Source organism: Epinephelus lanceolatus, chromosome 16 (genome assembly GCF_041903045.1).
Source record: "Epinephelus lanceolatus isolate andai-2023 chromosome 16, ASM4190304v1, whole genome shotgun sequence".
NCBI lineage: Eukaryota > Metazoa > Chordata > Actinopteri > Perciformes > Serranidae > Epinephelus > Epinephelus lanceolatus.
In genome coordinates this window covers 42,336,565-42,356,988 of record NC_135749.1, presented here as the reverse complement: position 1 = coordinate 42,356,988, position 20,424 = coordinate 42,336,565, and the positions used below count along the sequence as shown (strand labels likewise).

Below are 20,424 nucleotides of genomic sequence, written 5' to 3'. Positions count from 1 at the left end.
TGAGTAACTAACGAATGGTGGAAAAAGCTGAATTTAAAGAAAACCGTACGAATGGTAACTTGTGCTTTATTGATTGTAGTAGGCCTATGTGCTTAAAAGCTCACTCCATAATGGTCACCCCATATGCTAAGGTGATTTGGATAAACTGACGCAAAGTGAATAGTGTGTGTGTGTGTGTGTGTGTGTGTGTGCGCGTGTGTGCGTGCGTGCATGTGTGGAGGTGAATGTTGGGTGAGAATCGCTTGCACTTTCACACTTTGTACTTTTAGTTAGAACTCATCTTTTCACCCTCTGTAACTAATATAATTAACGTGTTTTTTCATGTCACAAACAAAAAGAGTTTAAATAAACTGAATATTTAATCGCTGTGTGTGTGTGTTTGAGAGAAAGAGAAAGGGAAAGAAGAAGATGGTGAGGATTTATTTTAACTACATCACCATATCGTGATATTGTGTCTGGCGCGTCTCCTTCCCCCCTCCCTACATCCTGGCTCCCACAACATTCACCCCGGTGTGTTATTGGGAAAGTTCTTCATTCACAAATGCGGATATTTTAAGACTCATTGCAGCAATGAGCTACAACTCTCAAGTCCCTCAGTCTTGTTAAAGAAAAGAAAGCCCTTACATTATTTTCTTTACTAGAAACATTTAAGTGTGATTTATTTTTTATTTTATTGTATCTTTCTTTCAATAAAAAAAAAAAAAAAACCCATTCACCTCGGTGTTCACCCCAAGAGGAAGGAGCGATGCGGATACCCAAACGATTAAGAAGAGATTAAGAGCGGGGCCGGGGCCGGGAGTAGGTGAAAGGTCACCATCCATCATCTTTAAATTTGACAGAAGGTGTATTATTCATTCTCTCTTATATTTACTCATAATTCTATTCTATGGAATAACAGAGAGATCACAGTAAACAGGAAATCGATATTCAGAAGAGATTGGTATGAGAAAGGCATTTTGTTAGTAAAGGATGTAATGGATTCTGATGGAGGTTTTTTGGACTACCGGACTTGGTTAGAAAAATATGAAATAAATTGTTCTCAGAGAGAGTATAATAGGATTTGTAAAGCAATCCCCTTACCACTGATTCAATTAATCCAGAATACCCTATTATATTCTAATGTTAAATTCGTACTACCAAAAGTGATGATTAATGATTGTAACTTAAATGATAACAAATGTAACAACAAATTGATTAGCGCTGCTTTGAAATCGATAGTATTTTATGATTAAAACAGAGTACAAGTGACTGATAAGGGGGAACTGCCCATTGGTTCGAAAGCCCATTGGTTCGACATCCCATTGTTCCGACCATATTAAACTCATTGTTCCGAAGTCCGTTCCGAAATCATCATGATGCCCTGTGGTTAAGGTCTGGTTAGGTTTAGGCACAAAAACCACTTGGTTAGGGTCAGGAAAAGATCATGGTGTGGGTTAAAATGAAAAAGAAAGTGACAAACACATAAGCCGTGAGCCTGCTCTGCCTCAAGCTGGTCATGGCGCACCATACGCCCGCCGCGAGCCATTCAGCACCGCGGACAGTTGGACTAATGGGATGTTGAACCAATGGGCTGTCGAACCAATGACATGGACCCCTGATAAGGTAACTGTGTCTATGATGGAAAAAGCACACTCTAAATATATTAAATGGCCTATTTCCCCAAAGATTAAAGAAATTCATTTTAAGATACTCTATAAAGTCTACCCAGTTGCAGAATTTCTTACAAAAAGATTTAAATTTGAAGTTGACCCATGTACCTTTTGTAATGCAGCAGATGAAACTCTAGAAGATATGTTTTTCTCATACCCTGTGTCAGAAATAAGAAATTGGTTATTACTTAAAATAAATGACATTCCAGATTTTGATATTTCTCATATATTCTTTTACATAGATAATTTGAAATCTAATATCTCTGATATGATAAATATGATTATGCTAATGGGTAAATATCATATTCATTGTAGTAAGTGGAGAAATAGCAAACCCTCCTTTGACTGGTTTATAAATGATTTCAAATTATTTTTCCTATCTCTTAAAAAATTGTACTCCATCAAAATAGCCAGAAAGATCTGTGGAGATATATCTTGTTTCTTGTTTATTTGATTTATGCCTTAGACTTTGCTCCTCCTTAGGGTCTTTGTTACTTTAATTGTATGCCTGGTGATCTATAAAATGACGTGCTACTGTTTTTTTGTACTTGCACATTATAAAAAACCCCAGTTTTGTTTTATTTTTATTTTTTCTTTGTGACTCTTTGCAATTTCACAACATTTCATTGTACAGAAATGTATAGTCCTTACGAGGAGATGTATGTTTCTCTATGTTTTTTGTTCTATTGTGTGTTCAATAAAAAAAAAAAAAAACAGCGGCCGACTCGCTCTCGCGGTTTTATCGCCGTCCACTTTTGTAATACGTCAGAGCAAGTCAGGATGAAAGCCGTTTCTCAATACTGAAGTTCGGCAGTTCAGACTTGTGGACTTGGCAAGTCCACGCGAGAGTCCGGACTTCCCAAGAACAGGAGGGCGGGAGTACAGTCATTTCTGCTTTTGGAACAGCAGCGAACTTGATGATGTCACCACCTCCGTTCGCCTTGGCTGTTGTACTGTGTTGTATACATGCATTTAGAATAAAACAATATAAACACAGCCCTGCGTCTTTTCATAGATGTTGTAAGAAATTAATATGTATATGTTTTTAACGTTTCAACATATCTAACTGACATACAAAAACATATAAATAGCCAAAATATTTTCATAAAATGTCTTTTAAAACCTTTTCCCCGCAGCTGGCATCTGATTATAATCAAAAGTCAAGTGCAGGGGGCAAAGTTTGTGGAGAGTTGGTGGTTACTGTGATCGTGAGCACTGGCGAGATGGAAATCAAAAATAAATAACGGATCGGAGAAGGCGTCTTGGCGCAGTTATTGCAGCAGGACTGCTGTACCTGCAGGCTGAGGAGGAGGCTGCCCAGCTGAGGAGGCAGATCCCAGAAAGACAGCGGAGAATGAGGATGAGGATGAGACGTGCAATGCTTGCATTTCTGTTCGATATGTTTGTCCAGTTGTGGACAAAGTACCCAGGAATATCACAACAAAGAACAAAAACTCAGTCAGAAGTAAAAGTGCTGCATACCAAATCTGACTTGAGTAAAGGTATCTGGGTATTGTCAGCAAAATGTAGGACTACTTAAAATTAAAAGTTAAAAGTACTCATGATGCAGAGTGACCCATTTTCAAGTGTTGTGATCATCATATGCATGAATATGTATTGAGTATTAATTGATCAACGTAGGCTACATGTAAGCAGCATTTAAATGTTGTCATGGTAGAACTAATTTTACCACCTTTCACTGGTGTACTAGTCTAATGTATAACAACACACAGCAACTTGTAAATATGAAACAACATATAAAACAAACTATCTGAAAAGTAACTATAGCTATCAAATAAATGTAGCTTGAGTAGAATGTACAGTATTTCCCTCTAAGTAAATGGAAATACCCAAAGTACAAGTACATCAAATTTGTACTTAAGTACAGTAAATTTACTTAGTCACTGTCCATCACTGCATTTGACTCATCATTATGCTTTCTGTCTACATTTTTATGGAGACTTGACAGTTGGTACACCTAGAAAAAACAACAGCAGTTTAATATTCAGTCTAACATTTTACTGAAATGTTGAGTTGTAGATTGTGGTGCTGTTGAACTGTACTGGATTATACTGACCGCAGTTTCTCATTTAGTCTGTCCTCACCAATATAAATGGGATCAAACAGGTCAGATGTTAAGAGGAAAAGTTTATTCAGCCACACTTCAGACATCAGGTATACAATTCATATCAGATAATCAATATTTAAAATGCTGTTGAATAAATACTACAATAAAGACAATTAATCTTTAAATACGATAAATAAATTACAATAAATTCATAAAATCATTATTGAATGGTAAAAACACATAGGCCTAAATAAGCAAAAGAATGCAAAGAACAATAACATGTTACAACATTTAATAATATAAGAATATATCTTATACTGAGACTGAATATTGCCCATTAGACATACCCCAAACGAATTACATTTCATATTTAACCACTACAGAGATATCAGCCACGAATTTCAAAAAGACTACCTGAGAGAGGCTGCTCTCGGTGGGGTAGCCTGAGCGCTCATACACACGTTTATTATCTATGAGCGTGTCAGCGCTCATAAACACATGCATGCTGACACCACTGTCATCTAGCGGACCTCAGTCACATTCAGCTGGACTCTATATTAAAACATAGACCACGGGTCTGACGTTTAAACTACGCATGAAAACACTACGTTCTGTGACAAAACAACAGTAACATATCGGTAATTATGGCTTACAATTGTGTGCCTTTCCCTCACTTGTCATTTTCCGATGATTGTTGCGAAATGCATGCCAGGATACCTGGCTGTCTGAAGTCCACACAAGTCTGCTCCAATGCATCCCCGGTGAATTTGGACTGAACTTGGCCAGATGTGAACTTTGAATTGGAAGAGTACTTGGGCTGTGACTGATGACGTGTCACAAGTCCACAAGAACACAAGTCCGCACAAGAACGCATATTGAGAAACGGCTATGGATTAAGTGCCTACGTGCAGTGATAGCTGATTGGACCTCCCAGTGGCATGATTGCTCATCATCATCCGAGCTCATAAAAGCCTCATGCTGCAGGGCATGTTCAACGTTTTCACATCGACTCTGAGGTAAGTGGTCGTGTTAATCATGTTAGCTTTATGCTAGCTTAGTGTCAGCTTGTTGCGTGATGACTTTGTGCTGCTAACGTTAACTGTAGCTAACTTTACTGATTCCTAAGACCCAGCTGCTTGATGTGGACATATATTAGTGAGTGTTGAAGGCAGTGCAGTGGATGGGAGCGATGGATTTGAAACATTTATTGATGGATTTTGATTTGTACTTATGCTAATGTCCGTTAGCTGTGTATTGTGTTTGATGTTAGCCTTGAGTGAATTTTTGTTTATCACACTTTTGTGTGATAAACTCGACGGCTAATGTACAAGTGGTTGAGTTAAACAAATATTAAGTAGGCTGTAAGATGTAGCACAATACATGTGATGTATTTTAAGCATTTATTGAAGGTTTTTGGTCAAACAGGATTCTTGCTGATGCTAATGGGATGGAGTGTTATTGAACACAGCTACATTTGACCTACATTTAGCCACTGTTCATCAGACTGAAATTATAGAGTGTATGTGTCTGTTTGTCTCTGTGTTTCTGTCAATGTTATTTAGCCCAGTTGGGGTGTAGATTGATTTGTGTAATGTATTAATTGTATTTAATATGGATGCTTTTGTGTTAGTCGAACATGTTATTTAAATGAAAGCTCTGTGTAGCTGTGTGACTGTAGCTCTGTGTGTCTGTAGCTCTGCGTTTTGTAATGTAGGGTCAGCCATTTTCCTTTCAGTAAGAACATTTAATATGGATGCTGTTGTGCTAGATGAGCATATTGTTTAAATGGAAGATCTCTTAAAATGGATGACTGTGTCGGCGATGGATTTTAAACATTTATTGATGGTTTTGGCTTTGTGTTTATGCGTATGTTCGTTAGCTGTTAGCTTTGTTTGATGTTAGTCTTGAGTGAATTAACTTTTTGGGTAACTACAGCTAACTTTTGTTAAACTCGACGCCTAATGCACAAGTGGTTGATGTAAAGAAATACTGTGAAATGTAAAAGGCAGTGCAGTGCATGTGAGATGGATTTTTAACATTTGTTGATGGATTTTGATGAAGTAGCATGATTTATGCTGATGCTAATGTTTGTTAGCGGTGTGTTTTGTGGGTCCATGTCATTGGTTCGACAGCCTATTAATTCGACATCCCATTAGTCCAACTGTTGCGGTGCTGAATGGCTCGCAGTGGGCGTATGGTGCGCCACGACCGGCTTGAGGCGGAGCAGGCTCACGGCTTATGTGTTTGTCACTTTCTTTTTCATTTTAACCCACACCATGATCTTTTCCTGACCCTAACCAAGTGGTTTTTGTGCCTAAACCTAACCAGACCTTAACCACAGGGCATCATGATGATTTTGGAATGGACTTTGGAACAATGAGTTTAATATGGTCGGAACAATGGGATGTCGAACCAATGGGCTGTTGAACCAATGGGCAGTTCCCGTGTTTTGTGATGACAACATGCTGCCTTATGCTAGCTTAGGTGATGACTTTGCGCTGCTAACTGTAGCTAACTTTACTGTGGTAAACTCGATTGCTAAGCACAGATGCTTGATTTAAAGAAATACTGTGAAATTTTAAAGGCAGTGCAGTGGATGTGAGATGGATTTTTAATATTTATTGATGGATTTTGATTTGTGTTTATGCTAATGTCCGTTAGCTGTGTATTGTGTTTGATGTTAGCCTTGAGTGAATTAGCTTTTCAGGTAACTACAGCTAACTTTTGTGTGATAAACTCGATGGCTAATGTACAAGTGGTTGAGATAAACAAATATGAAGTAGGCTATAAGATGTAGCACAATACATGTGATGTATTTTAAGCATTTATTGAAGGTTTTTGGTCAAACAGGATTCTTGCTTATGCTTATGGGATGCAGTGTTATTGAACACAGCTACATTTGACCTACATTTAGCCGCTGTTCATTAACTGTAGTCTGACTGTAATGTGATGTGTTGATTGTTATGATGCTGTTCAGTCCTGCTGAGACTGAAATTACACAGTGTATGTGTCTGTTTATCTCTGTGTTTCTGTCCATGTTATTTAGCCCAGTTGGGGTGTAGATTGATTTGTGTAATGTATTTAATTGTATTTAATATGGATGCTTTTGTGTTAGTTGAGCATATATTGTTTAAATGAAAGCTCTGTGTAGGTGTGTGATTTGTAATGTAGTGTTAGCCATTTTCCTTTGAGTAAGAACATATATTTAATATGGATGCTGTTGTGTTAGTTGAGCATATATTGTTTAACCCTATGGGCCCGAACGACGCATAGTGCGTCCAAATTCACACCGGTTCTTCTCTATTGATTTTCTCCGTGACCGTGTGTCATAGCGAGAAGCCACGCATGTCACGTGAAACAGCAGAATTGTAGCTTTCCAACAAGGCCACTTGTCGATAGTCCAATGTTTTCACAGCGAAAAAAAAAGATAAAGTTAGACTAAAATTATGTATAACGGAGCTTTCATACAGCTTTGCACACACATTACTCTTGGATGGATTACTCGTGAATGCAGGCTCGCACAGAAATGCCACGTATATCACATGAAAGCGCAGGAGCAGAGCTTTCCAAAGATACCACACACATCATTGTGCTGTCATCCCATCACGCTATAAATCCAGATTAATTGTCTACAAAACAAAAACCTTACGAATTTCTTTACAATCCATTGTACAGATCTTATTATCAGTCACTTCATATCGTGAGGAATATCGTATCTTACCACATTTTAGGCTTGCGTGTGTTTCTCCTTGTCTATCTACATTTGTAGTCCGGCTTTCAAGATGCAAATATCTCCATTTTGTCCAGCTGACACGCCATCAAATTTTGTATGACAAGACCAGCCGCTTCACCTTTGCGCACCCAGACAACTGCAGCCTAAGTATGCATGCATGACAGGGCCGTAGTCACCATATACACTGAGGGGGACATGTCGCCCCCCCAATGCCCAAAATGCCCCCCCAATATATAACTGAAACTGAGAAACAACAACAAACTGTTTACTGCAAACAAAGTGGAAAATATTATCTTGGAGGACATCATTGCACTTGGTTGACTATTTTTCTATTATCTTGGATGTAAATATTGCATGTTTCTTTCAGATAAAACACATTTTTGACTTGTGAATGAGTCAATGAAATTTCTTGCAATAAAGAAAAAAATACTGGCAATCATGTCCGTCTGGCACAAACCACATGTTTTGGACAACTGTGAAGTGACAGAATGTCCCAGCATCATGGTTCTCATATTGCCAGATTCCAGAGAGTCTCCCCTCTTCATATATGGCAGAATATGTCTTCTTCCAACTTGCTATGGTGAGATACATGTAAAAATGTAAGAATTTAGTCACACAGATTTGTTTTTTTTCATTGATATAAAAAATAATATAAAATACAGGCACATAGAAGGACATGTAAGGATGGCAAATCTGGTTAGCCCAGATTGTCCTAAAAAAAACAAGATATAGCATATGTATGTAGCCTTTATAATGACTGTGATATGAGCTTAAAAGTAAAGGCAGTAAAAAATACCCCAAAAACGCCTAGGGCCCATAGGGTTAAATGAAAGCTCTGTGTAGCTGTGTGGCTGTAGCTTAGAGATTTGTAATGTAGTGTCAGCCATTTTACTTTCAGTAAGAACATTACTTAATATGGATGCTGTTGTGTTAGATAAGCATATTGTTTAAATGGAAGATCTCTTAAAATGGATGACTGTGTCGGCCATTTTACCATGTTAGACATTTAAAAAAATAATTAAAAAAAAATGATGCAGCAGCAGTTTATCCAGGATGTGTAGAGAGAAATGCTGTTGATTTAAATCTTATAGGTATGTTATTATATCATTGTCTAGCAGGCATTTAATTGTACAGATTTTCTACGTCACACTTATTGTTAAATAAAGCAATGCGTTTTCTTTAATCTACAGATAGCCTTCTCACTTGCCCGTGTGATATGGTACCCTCCTCCTTTGACAGCTGCGATTGACTTGCAATCATCTGCACTACATCTGTGATCCTCTGATCCAGAACTTGTACACTACACACAAAGATACATTCATTCAATCGTAAACACACATAGCCAACTGATAACTGATAACACGAGTGGGTGGTGGTTGGACAGCAGGGCAAGGTAATGTGTTGCTTCAAGGCAATTTGTGGCTTAAAGTTGTGCAAAGGTTTTTGTCCAAAAATTAAATCTAACCAACTCTGTTGTTTTTGTTTTGTAAGGCTGGAACATCTCCGGTGGGACAGTCTGTCATCCCGTCCAACCCTGTGTGGTTCAGCAGTGGCATGTTGGACGCCATGGAGAAGGTTTCCCCTTCTTCTGGCTCTGATTGCCCTGCTGATCTGCCAGCTGACCAGGTAAGCTGTTTACACATTACGTCAATACTGTAGAGGTCAAAACAGGAGGACAGTTTTTAGAGGTTTGTTTTCCTTCCTACATACCTTCCGTGTGAAGCGTCAGCCACTAGGTGTTGCCACAACGCGCAGAGGACAAAAGCGGCAGCTTGGTGGGTTTTTTTTTTTTTTTTTTTTTTTTTAGGATGTTGATGTGTGATTTTTTTTTTTTTTATATTTCTAAAACATATGCCGCGACAAAGTGAGTGCTGTGTTTTAATGGTTTTTGATTTTTATTCTGTCTTGATAGGTTCCGGCAACACCTGTGCCTGCCCCCGTGACCGAGTCTGCCTCCAAGCCCGGCCCAGCAGTCCAGGAGGTATTTCATTTTAGATATAATGTCACTTATTGATGATTTTAGGAAGCAGTAACATGTCGTCTTTCGTTGTATTATTTAGTAAAACCTCATATTTTGTTTTTGTGCCAGGTGCAGTTCACAGCCCAGCCGTCAGTGGAGGTGGTGGAGGAGGTTGCTGCAGCGTGCCTTGCCGTGCCGATGGAGTCCGCCGTCCAGGAGGGAACCCGGATGTCACAGAGGATCGGCACAGATAAGGATGTTTTTGTTCCTTTTGTTTGTGTTCCTGATGTTAGTGCAGTTGTGTCAGAGTCAGACAGTCATGTTGTGGCAGCAGAGGGTAGCAGAGGGTTTAGGCTGGGGAAGGTTGTGAGGGGAACGTTTCACCAGCGAGATGAGCGGTTTGTGTATCGAGGGCAGCAGTGTATGGCTATAGCTTTGGCCAGCTTAGCCAAACACACGTTGTTGAGTGTGTTCTCATGGGATAGGTTTGATGTTGATCGCACGTTGGTTGTAGGTGATGAGTTGTACACTACTTTGCGTGACCTGAACATTTTTAGCCACGAATCAAATCTGCTGTCTGTTGGAGATTTGGCAAAGCAGTTTGAGGTAGGGGAGCAGTTTAGTTTTAGCCACGGTGACACAGTGTTGGGTGAAGTAGGCGTGACAGAGGGTGAACACATCGACAGCGGTGTGTTCATCAGTCTGAGAAATGGACAGGAGAGGATCTTCAGTCAGTATAGTACATGTATTATGACGCTGTTTGGGAGTAGTTCTATCATCATTTGTGAGGATGGACGGTATGCTGTGGCAGACAGTCACTCGCGTTGTGACATTGGGTTAGTGCATAGTGATGGTAAAAGTGTGGTGTTGGAGTTTGATTGTCTGGATGATCTCTATAGATACATCTGTTGTTTGGCAGACAGTCTCAGTTCTAGGCAGAACCTCTTTGAGCTGTGTGGCATTAGTGTCAGTGAGGGTGCAAGCCCAGTGCTGTCTTGTGTTTCTGTGGAGAGCTGTATTACTGAGATGAGTACTGCTCCAGTGGCAGAGTATAGTGATGTTTCTGAGGCCAGGATAAAACACATTTCCTCAGGAAATTGTGTGTCTGAGTGTGGTGTTGGTGTAACTGTAAGTCCAGCACTGTCTGGCATTTCTGTTGTGACTTTAGCCAGTCAGGTGAGCAGTGGTTCAGCGGCAGAGTCAACAGTTAGTGATGGTAGAAAGCGTAAAATTTCTTCTTGCACTAGTGTGTTGAAGAAATTAAAGACATTTGATGTTAGTGAGGTTAATGCAGATGTAGAATTTGTTAGTGCTGCTGCAAATGAGGAGCTGCTCTTCCATCCTCTTAGTGTAGATGTCTGTAAAGCTTTGTGTAGCAAGTTAAATGTAGACTTTGGGAAGGTCAGTGGTTCGGTGTCCACAGAGGTGGGGCTGTTAGGGGTCCTGTGTTTAAATGAGAGGATTGTGGCTGATGGTAACTGCTTCTACAGAGCCATCTCTCAGGCTGTGAGTGGCTCACAGAAGCACCATCGCAAGATTAGGCTAGTTGTGTGTAAAGAGTTAGAAAGGAATGCAGATAAATATGGGAGTCTTCTGAGAAGTGAGTATTCGTCTGTATCCAACTATCTTCAGCAGTCCAGGATGAGAAATGTGAACAGCTGGGCTACAGAGGTAGAAATCCAGGTCACAGCAGATTGGTTAGGAGTTAGTGTGTGTACTTTTTATGATGGACGTTGGTTGAAGTACAAGTGTAACAGTAAGTGTTTGTCAGCAGAGTGTATTTATGTAGAGAATGTCATGGGACAGCATTTTGAGAACACTGTTTGTGTGCATAAGCCTGGACTGCAGACTTGTTATAGTTATTGTAAAGTTAGTGAAGTGTCAGGTTATAGTATTAGGTCTAGAGTGACGGATGTTGTGGATAGTGAGACGTTAGCAGTTGGATGTAATGAATGTGAAGGGTCTGAAGGCGTAGGTCGTAAGTCTGTAAAATCAAAGTATTTGAGGCAGAGAAAAGGGACACAGGAGAAAATGAGTAGGTTGCTTAGGGAGAGATGTCAAGTAAAGTTTATGAAGATGTATCAGGAAAACGTGTAGTATAGAGTAAGTGTTAAAGTGAGGAAGGTTCATAAATATACAGAGAACATCCAGCACAGGCAGAGGGTTAAAGCGATTAATAAAGCTAAGAGTATAGCGAAGTATAGAGAAAGCATCGAGCGCAGGGAGAAAGTTAAAGTGACGAGTGTTCGTAAATATAGAGAAGACATCTAGCACAGGCAGAGGATTAAAGCGATTAGTAAAGCCAAGAGTATGGCAAAGTATAGAGAAAGCATCGAGCACAGGGAGAAAGTTAAAGTGCTGAGTGTTAGTAAATATAGAGAAGACATCCAGCACAGACAGAGGCTTAAAATGATGAGTGTTGGTAAATATAGAGAAGACATCCAGCACAGACAGAGGGTTAAAATGATGAGTGTTGGTAAATATAGAGAAGACATCCATCACAGACAGAGGGTTAAAATGATGAGTGTTAGTAAATATAGAGAAAGTGTTGAGCACAGAGAGAGGGTTATGGATAGCGTCAGGTTGAGTAGGAAGCAGAGGATGGAGAAGTCAGTAGACTTTGGTTTTGTTATGGAGCAGTTTTTGGAAAAGGTCAGAGATGGTCCAGATTTTGTGTGTTGTGTGTGTCATAGGTTGTTGTTTAGAAATCAGGTGCTGAGCTGTGTAAGGGAAGTGTATGGTAGAAGTTTAGCTACAGCGGGTATTGCAGACGAGTGCATTTGTGAGAAGTATTTGCATAGATGTAACGATCAGTGTGTTGTGCCTTGTCAGCTGGTGTTGTGTAGAGGTCAGCTGTGGATTTGTCATACGTGTTATCGTAAGATTAGTGCAGGTGAGATGCCAGCTGAATGTTGGAGTAATAACTTGGATGTTGATCCCGTTCCACCAGAACTGGGATGTCTGAATAGTATAGAGCAGCATTTGATAGCCTTGCATAGTCCTTTTATGAAAATGTTGGCATTGCCTAAAGGGGGGCAAAATGGAGTACATGGTCCAGTGACCTGTGTTCCCGCCAACATTACACAAACTAGTAATGTGTTGCTGCGTTCGAGTATGGAAGGGTCTTTGGTGCAGGTGAAGTTAAAGCACAAGTTGACATATAAGGAACATTACGAGTACCAGTTTGTGGATCCGTTGCATGTAAGACAGGCGCTGGAGTATTTAAAGAGGACCAATGTTCATTATAGAGAGATAGAGTTTAATGAGGAGTGGATTAATGAGTTTTGTAGGCAGGAAGATGGGGACAGGGAAGAGGCTGGATCAGCTAGTGAGGATGAAGCTGGTACAGGAAGTGAGGTTGCTGGTCAGGTTGTAGAAAAGGCTGAGGTTGATGATCTAGCAGAATCAGCAGATATAGCACAAGATGAAATGTTACATGACAGACAGCAGCACTGCATGTTTCAGGACACTTGTCTTATGCCTGTTGATATTGGTCAGGAAGCATTAGATCAGTATTTTGATGATATTGTGAATATAGCGCCTGCAGAGGGAAATAGTCCAGTTAGGATGCTTTCTGACTGGAGTAATGAAGCAAAGAGTTTCCCTGTGTTGTTTCCTCTGGGTCAGAAGACCTTCCATGACAGTCGGAGTTATCAGTTGAGCATTATTTCAACAATAGGATTATGCACTGCGATGGTCGTTTTGCACGTAATGTAGAGAACATATTTTTTGCTCAGTACATGTCAGAGATAGATCAGGTGATGTTGAGTTTCTGTGGCGTTGCGTAAAAGTAAGGGAGGTCAGAGGTCTCAAAGGATTAGTCAGAGTATGCTGAAGGATGAGGAGTCTCTGAAGCAGTTGTTGCAGTTTGATGATGGGTTTAGGTTTTTAAAGCCCGTCCGTGGAACACCTGCCTTTTGGATGTCAGTGCAGAAGAACGTCTTGGCCTGTGTGCATCAGTTAGGGATTCTGCTCGTTTTCATCTGCAGATCTGCGCTGGCAGAATCTCCTGACCAGCATCCTGAAGCAGGAAGGCAGAACGCAGACGGTAGAGGATTTGGAGTGGGCAGACAGTGTCAGTTGTTGCATGGTAACTCGGTTACAGCAGCGAGGATGTTTGATTACAGATGGCATTGTTTTCTGAAAGAGGTTAAAAAAAGAAGAAAAAAAAAAGAAAAAAAAAAAGAAAAGATGCCAGATCAGATCTGATTGTTATTTAACAATTGGGTACTTTATCTGCCCCCTCAAGCACACGTTTTACTGTTGTTCACAGTGCCTTTTTGTATGAGCAGAATTTATTATGCATATGTATATCTATTTTCGGTGTATCTACTGCTATTTTGCTGTGACACACGTGTTTAAGATTGCTGTATTGGTACTGTGTTTTTTCTTTGCCTGTGAGTTGGCACTACATTGTATGGCGGAAGTGTAAATTGTCTTTCCACACACCTGCTCTGATTGCTTCAAGCGTACTTAAACGCCACTTCCGTAACCTGAGTTACACACTGAAGAAGACTTTCTGTCGAAACGTCTGTGTTTCTGGTAACGCCACCCAAGTTGGTTTATTAAATTTACCAAAAGGACATTTGTGAGTGCTGGCATCTTTTCTTTTTTTGCTGTTTTTGGCCGTGCACCTGTTGAGTGGATTTATTTTGAGAATGCTTGCTTCTTTCCTACGTGTTTCTGAAAGAGGTTCTCATGTCTCCTTCTCAACCAATTGGCAAAATCATAGATTACTTTTATAGGGTTGAGTTTCAGCAGCGTGGTTCTCCTCATGTTCACTGTCTGTTTTGGATTGAGAATGCTCCCCAAAGTAATAAGAATACAGACTAGGAGGTTGTAGAGTTTATTGATAAGTATGTATCGTGTGAGTTACCCTCAGATGATGACGCATTATTGGACATTGTGTTATCAGTGCAAACACATTCCAAACGGCATTCAAAGTCATGCAGGAAAAAGAAGACGGTATGTCATTTTAATTTCCCAAAACCTGTTTCTGAGCGTATATTTATTTGTAAAGTAGAAGTAAAAAAAATGCATGTGTGACAAGACGGAGGCAGAGAAGACGGGAGGATCCTTAGTCAGAAGCCAAACCAGTCTGCAGGTGTTTTGAACATAGTAATAACATGAGAAAAGACACAACGAAGTCTATTTTGAAGTCTGTTAAGAAAGCAGTGGAAAGTGAATTGTTTGGTAGTGTAGAGGAGTTATTTATGAGTGTGGGCATTAATCAGGAGATCTTTGAAATGGCGTATAGGAGTATGGAAAACAAGACCAAGGTAGTTTATAAGAGAGGAGTAAATGAAGTTTGGGTAAATCAGTATAGCAAGCAGTTGTTGAAGTGTTGGAATGCTAATATTGACGTGAGCTTTGTAACTGATGCTTACGCAGTCGTTGTGTATATCATATATTACAAAAGCAGAGAGAAAAATTGGCCTGTTATTGAGTAATGCCCAAAAAGAAGCTATAAACCAAGGAAATGTCTCTGCTAAAGACGCACTGAAGAAGTTAGGCAGTGTGTATTTGCATAATAGGGACATTAGTGCTCAGCAGGCAGTGTATAGGTTACCAAACTTGCATCTGAAGGAGTGCTCTAGGAAAGTTGTGTTTGTGCCGACAGGGAGTAATATAGTGAAGATGAGTTTACCCCTCAGTGTTTTGAAGCAGAGAGCATCTGCACATGATCTTAGGACAGAAGATATGTGGATGAAGAGCTTCGTGGATAGATATAGGAACAGGCCAGACGGTGATGTGTTTGAAAATATGTGTACGGCAACATTTGCGTCGGAGTATCGTGTTCTTGCCAAAAAGAAAAGTCTACAGACATGATTCGATTGAAAAATGATTTGGGCTTCATTTTGAGGAGAACACATACTCAGTTTGCGGTTGTTCGGTACATGCGCGTTATTTTGGAAAAACATCCGGAGGCGCATTTTCAGAGTTTGCTGCAGTTGTTCCTTCCTTATAGAACTGACTCAGACCTCAAACCTGAAGGCTTTGAGCTGTTTGAACAGTTCCATGAGGATGGAAGTGTGACATTTAGTGATGGGTCAGTACATGCGATTAAGGACGTGGTGAAGTGATAATAGAGCAGTGTTTGATGTAGATATTCCAGATTTAGAGTGTGCACAGGAGATTGCAGAGCAGCATGGCGTAGATGAGGAGGATGCTTGGGGGGAGCTGTGTCCTGAACAGGAAGTTGAACGCCTTGAGTGTTTAGAGGAGAGAAGGCAGCAGCAGGGATCTGAGATAGCAGAGGTACAAGAACATCTGGAGAATGTGCCAGATTTGGTTGTTGGTAGTAGACAGGTTGCGCAGTTGGAGAAGAAGAAGAATGTGATGTGTAGAAGTGAGGGTTTAGCTTTAGTTACGTCTCTTAATGAGACACAGATGGCTGTTTTTATAAGGTCAGACAGTGGTGTTTGCAGAAGGTGATGGGTAAAAACCCAGAACCTCTGCATGTGTTTGTGACAGGTGGTGCAGAGGGAAAAGTCATTTAATGAGGGCTATTCAGTATGAGGCAGGGAGATGGTTGTCCACACTTTGTGATCAACCAGATGATATTTGTGTTTTGTTAACCGCACCTACAGGCATAGCTGCATACAATTTAAATGCAGCAACAATTCATCACACATTCAGTATTGGCACACATGCCGGTTTACCTTACATCCCTTTGGGTGAGGACAAACTAAACTCTTTGAGAGCCAAATTTAGTCACCTCCAAATTGTAATCATAGATGAAATCAGTATGGTTGATCACAATCTGTTGGCATACAGTACAGGCCAAAAGTTTGGACACACCTTCTCATTCAATGCATTTTCTTTATTTTCATGACTATTTACATTGTAGATTCTCACTGAAGGCATCAAAACTATGAATGAACACGTGGAGTTATGTACTTAACAAAAAAAGGTGAAATAACTGAAAACATGTTTTATATTCTAGTTTCTTCAAAATAGCCACTCTTTGCTCTGATTACTGCTTTGCACACTCTTGGCATTCTCTCGATGAGCTTCAAGAGGTAGTCACCTGAAATGGTTTTCCAACAGTCTTGAAGGAGTTCCCAGAGGTGTTTAGCACTTGTTGGCCCCTTTGCCTTCACTCTGCGGTCCAGCTCACCCCAAACCATCTCGATTGGGTTCAGGTCCGGTGACTGTGGAGGCCAGGTCATCTGCCGCAGCACTCCATCACTCTCCTTCTTGGTCAAATAGCCCTTACACAGCCTGGAGGTGTGTTTGGGGTCATTGTCCTGTTGAAAAATAAATGATGGTCCAACTAAACGCAAACCGGATGGGATGGCATGTCGCTGCAGGATGCTGTGGTAGCCATGCTGGTTCAGTGTGCCTTCAATTTTGAATAAATCCCCAACAGTGTCACCAGCAAAACACCCCCACACCATCACACCTCCTCCTCCATGCTTCACAATGGGAACCAGACATGTGGAATCCATCCGTTCACCTCTTCTGCGTCTCACAAAGACACGGCGGTTGGAACCAAAGATCTCAAATTTGGACTCATCAGACCAAAGCACAGATTTCCACTGGTCTAATGTCCATTCCTTGTGTTTCTTGGCCCAAACAAATCTCTTCTGCTTGTTGCCTCTCCTTAGCAGTGGTTTCCTAGCAGCTATTTGACCATGAAGGCCTGATTGGCGCAGTCTCCTCTTAACAGTTGTTCTAGAGATGGGTCTGCTGCTAGAACTCTATGTGGCATTCATCTGGTCTCTGATCTGAGCTGCTGTTAACTTGCCATTTCTGAGGCTGGTGACTCGGATGAACTTATCCTCAGAAGCAGAGGTGACTCTTGGTCTTCCTTTCCTGGGTCGGTCCTCATGTGTGCCAGTTTCGTTGTAGCACTTGATGGTTTTTGTGACTCCACTTGGGGACACATTTAAAGTTTTTGCAATTTTCCGGACTGACTGACCTTCATTTCTTAAAGTAATGATGGCCACTCGTTTTTCTTTAGTTAGCTGATTGGTTCTTGCCATAATATGAATTTTAACAGTTGTCCAATAGGGCTGTCGGCTGTGTATTAACCTGACTTCTGCACAACACAACTGATGGTCCCAACCCCATTGATAAAGCAAGAAATTCCACTAATTAACCCTGATAAGGCACACCTGTGAAGTGGAAACCATTTCAGGTGACTACCTCTTGAAGCTCATCGAGAGAATGCCAAGAGTGTGCAAAGCAGTAATCAGCAAAGGGTGGCTATTTTGAAGAAACTAGAATATAAAACATGTTTTCAGTTATTTCACCTTTTTCTGTTAAGTACATAACTCCACATGTGTTCATTCATAGTTTTGATGCCTTCAGTGAGAATCTACAATGTAAATAGTCATGAAAATAAAGAAAACGCATTGAATGAGAAGGTGTGTCCAAACTTTTGGCCTGTACTGTATGTTCATGGTAGGTTAAGGCAGGTGAAGCAGACGGGCGACTTTTCCCCATTTGGTAATGTCAGTGTGATAGCTGTTGGAGACTTCTATCAGTTGCCTCCCGTTAAAGGGAAGCCTCTGTATAGTTGTCAGCTTGGTGTGGACCTGTGGTGTGGCTTTAGTGTAGTGGAGTTGAAAACCATAGGCAGAAGGATAGTGTGTTTGCAGCGTTGCTGAACAGGTTGAGAGTGCGTTCAAAGGCCACCCCCATGTTAGCTAGTGATGTTGGAATATTAAAGGCTCGTGAGACAGGGGAAGAGAGCTCTGCTTTGCATATTTTTCCAACCAATATGCAAGTAAGTGAGCATAATTTTATGCAGTTGATTACCATGTGTCCAGATTATGTTAAAATACAAGCCTAAGATTTCAAACATAACAGGAAAACAGGCCAATTGGAATGTACAGCAGGGCATCATAGTAATGCGGCGGACACATATTTACCGGAGAGGTTGTGTTTGGCAAGGAATGCGCGTGTTATGTTATGTAAGAACGTAGATGTTGAGGACGGTCTGGTCAATGGCGCATGTGGCACGGTAACACAGATAGATTTTGGTGATGATGAAAGTTTTCCTAAAACAGTTTATGTCAAATGTGATGATGACAAAATTGACTCACAGAGGAGGAAAACATGTACACATGCGGCAGTAGAATGCAGGTATTCTTAGGCTAGCGTGGGCATGTACAGTGCATAAAGTGCAGGGATTAACGGTAGATGAGGCTATCGTGTCTTTGAAGAAGGTGTTTGCACCTGGGCAGGCGTATGTAGCTCTGAGTCATGTTAGGGCTTTGTCTGGACTGATCATCAGGGATTTTGAAGAGAAGGCCATATACTGCAAGAATGCCATAAAGGAGGCCTTAGACAGCATGCCTCCATTTTTGATTGAGCAGCCTAAACCTTCATCAAGTGCACACAGTTTCCCTGTGTATTTAATGAATGTTCAAAATTTAAGTCGCCACCTGGCGGATTTGGTGTCTTGCACACAGCATTTACAGCTCAACGGTATTGCTGTCACAGACATGTGGCTCACTGCACAGTCCTCGTTAGACAGTGTCCAAATTGATGGATATACTTTCCACAGTCATCCGCGAGGTTTGTGTTACAGCAGCAGTAACCCCAAATTGTTAGAGCTCCAGGATCTAGAACATGGTGGAGTTGGTTTGTACAGTGTAGGCAATTTGGACTGTACCATCCTGCAGGCACCCGATTTGAATCTGGAGGGTTTGGTGTGCCTGTGTAGCCAATTTATCATTCTAATGGCAGTAATTTATCATCCACCATGTTATCCAAATTCTTTACTTAAACAAAATCTGGGGAAATTACTTGATTGGTTGAATCCAATTAGTGACACAAATGTAGTAATGGGAGATTTTAATGAAAACATTTTGAAAAAATCATCAATTTGTAAATTCATGGGGCAAAAAGGATTTCATCAGCATGTAACACAAGAAACAACAGAGAAGGGGACATTAATTGATGTTTATGTTAAAACAGCACAGTATGATGTGGAATGTGCAGTGATGCTCACGTACTTCAGTGATCATGAAGGTATTCTGTGTAGTTTTAGTGTGAGAGATGATCAGGGTGAGCAACCTTAGACAGGTTGTTTGAGGACTTTGAGGATGTAGAGGTGGATGTGTAGTGTTATTTAGATGTGGATTAGATCAGGTTGGTTTGTGTAGTCTTTGCGATGTAGCTTCATATGACTCATACAAAGTCCCAGTGCAAATGTAGGTAGTGGTGGTGTTATTATTGTTGTTGTCATTGTGTTTATCTGTAGGGTTTTAAGAGGAAACTGACTTGTAGTTTGTTGTTGTGTTGACATTGTGTAGGTTTACACTCACGTGAATTTGTGTTAGTGTAGAGTCTGTCCCACTCCATCATGTGAAGATTGTGTATTGTAGGGAGATTTGAGTGTATTGTGTGGAAATGTTTTTAGTATGTGGATGTGATTATTGTGTAGAGATGTTAGATGAAACAAATCATGTGTTACAGGTGGAATGAGTGGAGTGTTAGCTGTTGTGAACAGTGTAGTGTGTAAAGAGTTAATTAATATAATCATGGTTTTCACAGCTGTTAATGATTGTAGATGTGTTGGTCTCTGTCTGCCACATGTTGGTTGTTGGTCTCTGTTACGACTGTGAATGTATGTATTTATGCATGTTAGACTTTGTGGTTCTTTCACTCCTGATGTGTTCATGTGCAACTGCTTCAGTCATGAAAATATGAAAAGGGTAATTTGAATCAAACAAATACATCTCTAACTAGTCTAACTAGTAACTTAGAAAAGATGCAACAGTTAAATTATGATGTTACATATGAACACAACAGGAAATGATTGTATTTAATAAGTGAGCAGTTAATATTATGATTGTTGTTATTGTTATGTATTCATGTATTTATTTATCAATCAATCAGTCAATCAATTTTATTTATAAAGCCCAATATCACAAATCACAGTTTGCCTCACAGGGCTTTACAGCATATGACATCCCTCTGTCCTTAGGACCCTCGCAGCGGATAAGGATAAACTCCCCCCAGAAAAACCTTTAACGGGGGAAAAAAAATGGTAGAAACC

The 20,424-nt window shown here is 40.4% G+C and overlaps 2 protein-coding genes and 1 pseudogene across 2 annotated transcripts; all 3 read left to right on the top strand.

Moving 5' to 3' along the window:
• The first annotated feature begins 9,267 nt into the window (after window positions 1–9,267).
• LOC144467462 (uncharacterized) lies at window positions 9,268–11,592 on the top strand. Its single transcript, XM_078176115.1, has 2 exons — window positions 9,268–9,431; window positions 9,540–11,592. Exon 2 carries the CDS (start codon window positions 9,609–9,611, stop codon window positions 11,505–11,507), a length of 1,899 nt encoding a protein of 632 aa, XP_078032241.1. The 5' UTR covers window positions 9,268–9,431; window positions 9,540–9,608; the 3' UTR covers window positions 11,508–11,592.
• An 18-nt stretch (window positions 11,593–11,610) lies between these two features.
• LOC144467464 (uncharacterized) lies at window positions 11,611–13,590 on the top strand. Its single transcript, XM_078176119.1, has one exon. It carries the CDS (start codon window positions 11,721–11,723, stop codon window positions 13,125–13,127), a length of 1,407 nt encoding a protein of 468 aa, XP_078032245.1. The 5' UTR covers window positions 11,611–11,720; the 3' UTR covers window positions 13,128–13,590.
• Window positions 13,285–19,444, top strand: LOC144467294 (uncharacterized; annotated as a pseudogene).
• Window positions 19,445–20,424: the final 980 nt, after the last annotated feature.

Excerpts from the sequence above, each read along its gene's own strand:
- LOC144467462 (XM_078176115.1), top strand. The coding sequence starts at position 9,609 with ATGGAGTCCGCCGTCCAGGAGGGAACCCGGATGTCACAGAGGATCGGC.
- LOC144467464 (XM_078176119.1), top strand. The coding sequence starts at position 11,721 with ATGGCAAAGTATAGAGAAAGCATCGAGCACAGGGAGAAAGTTAAAGTG.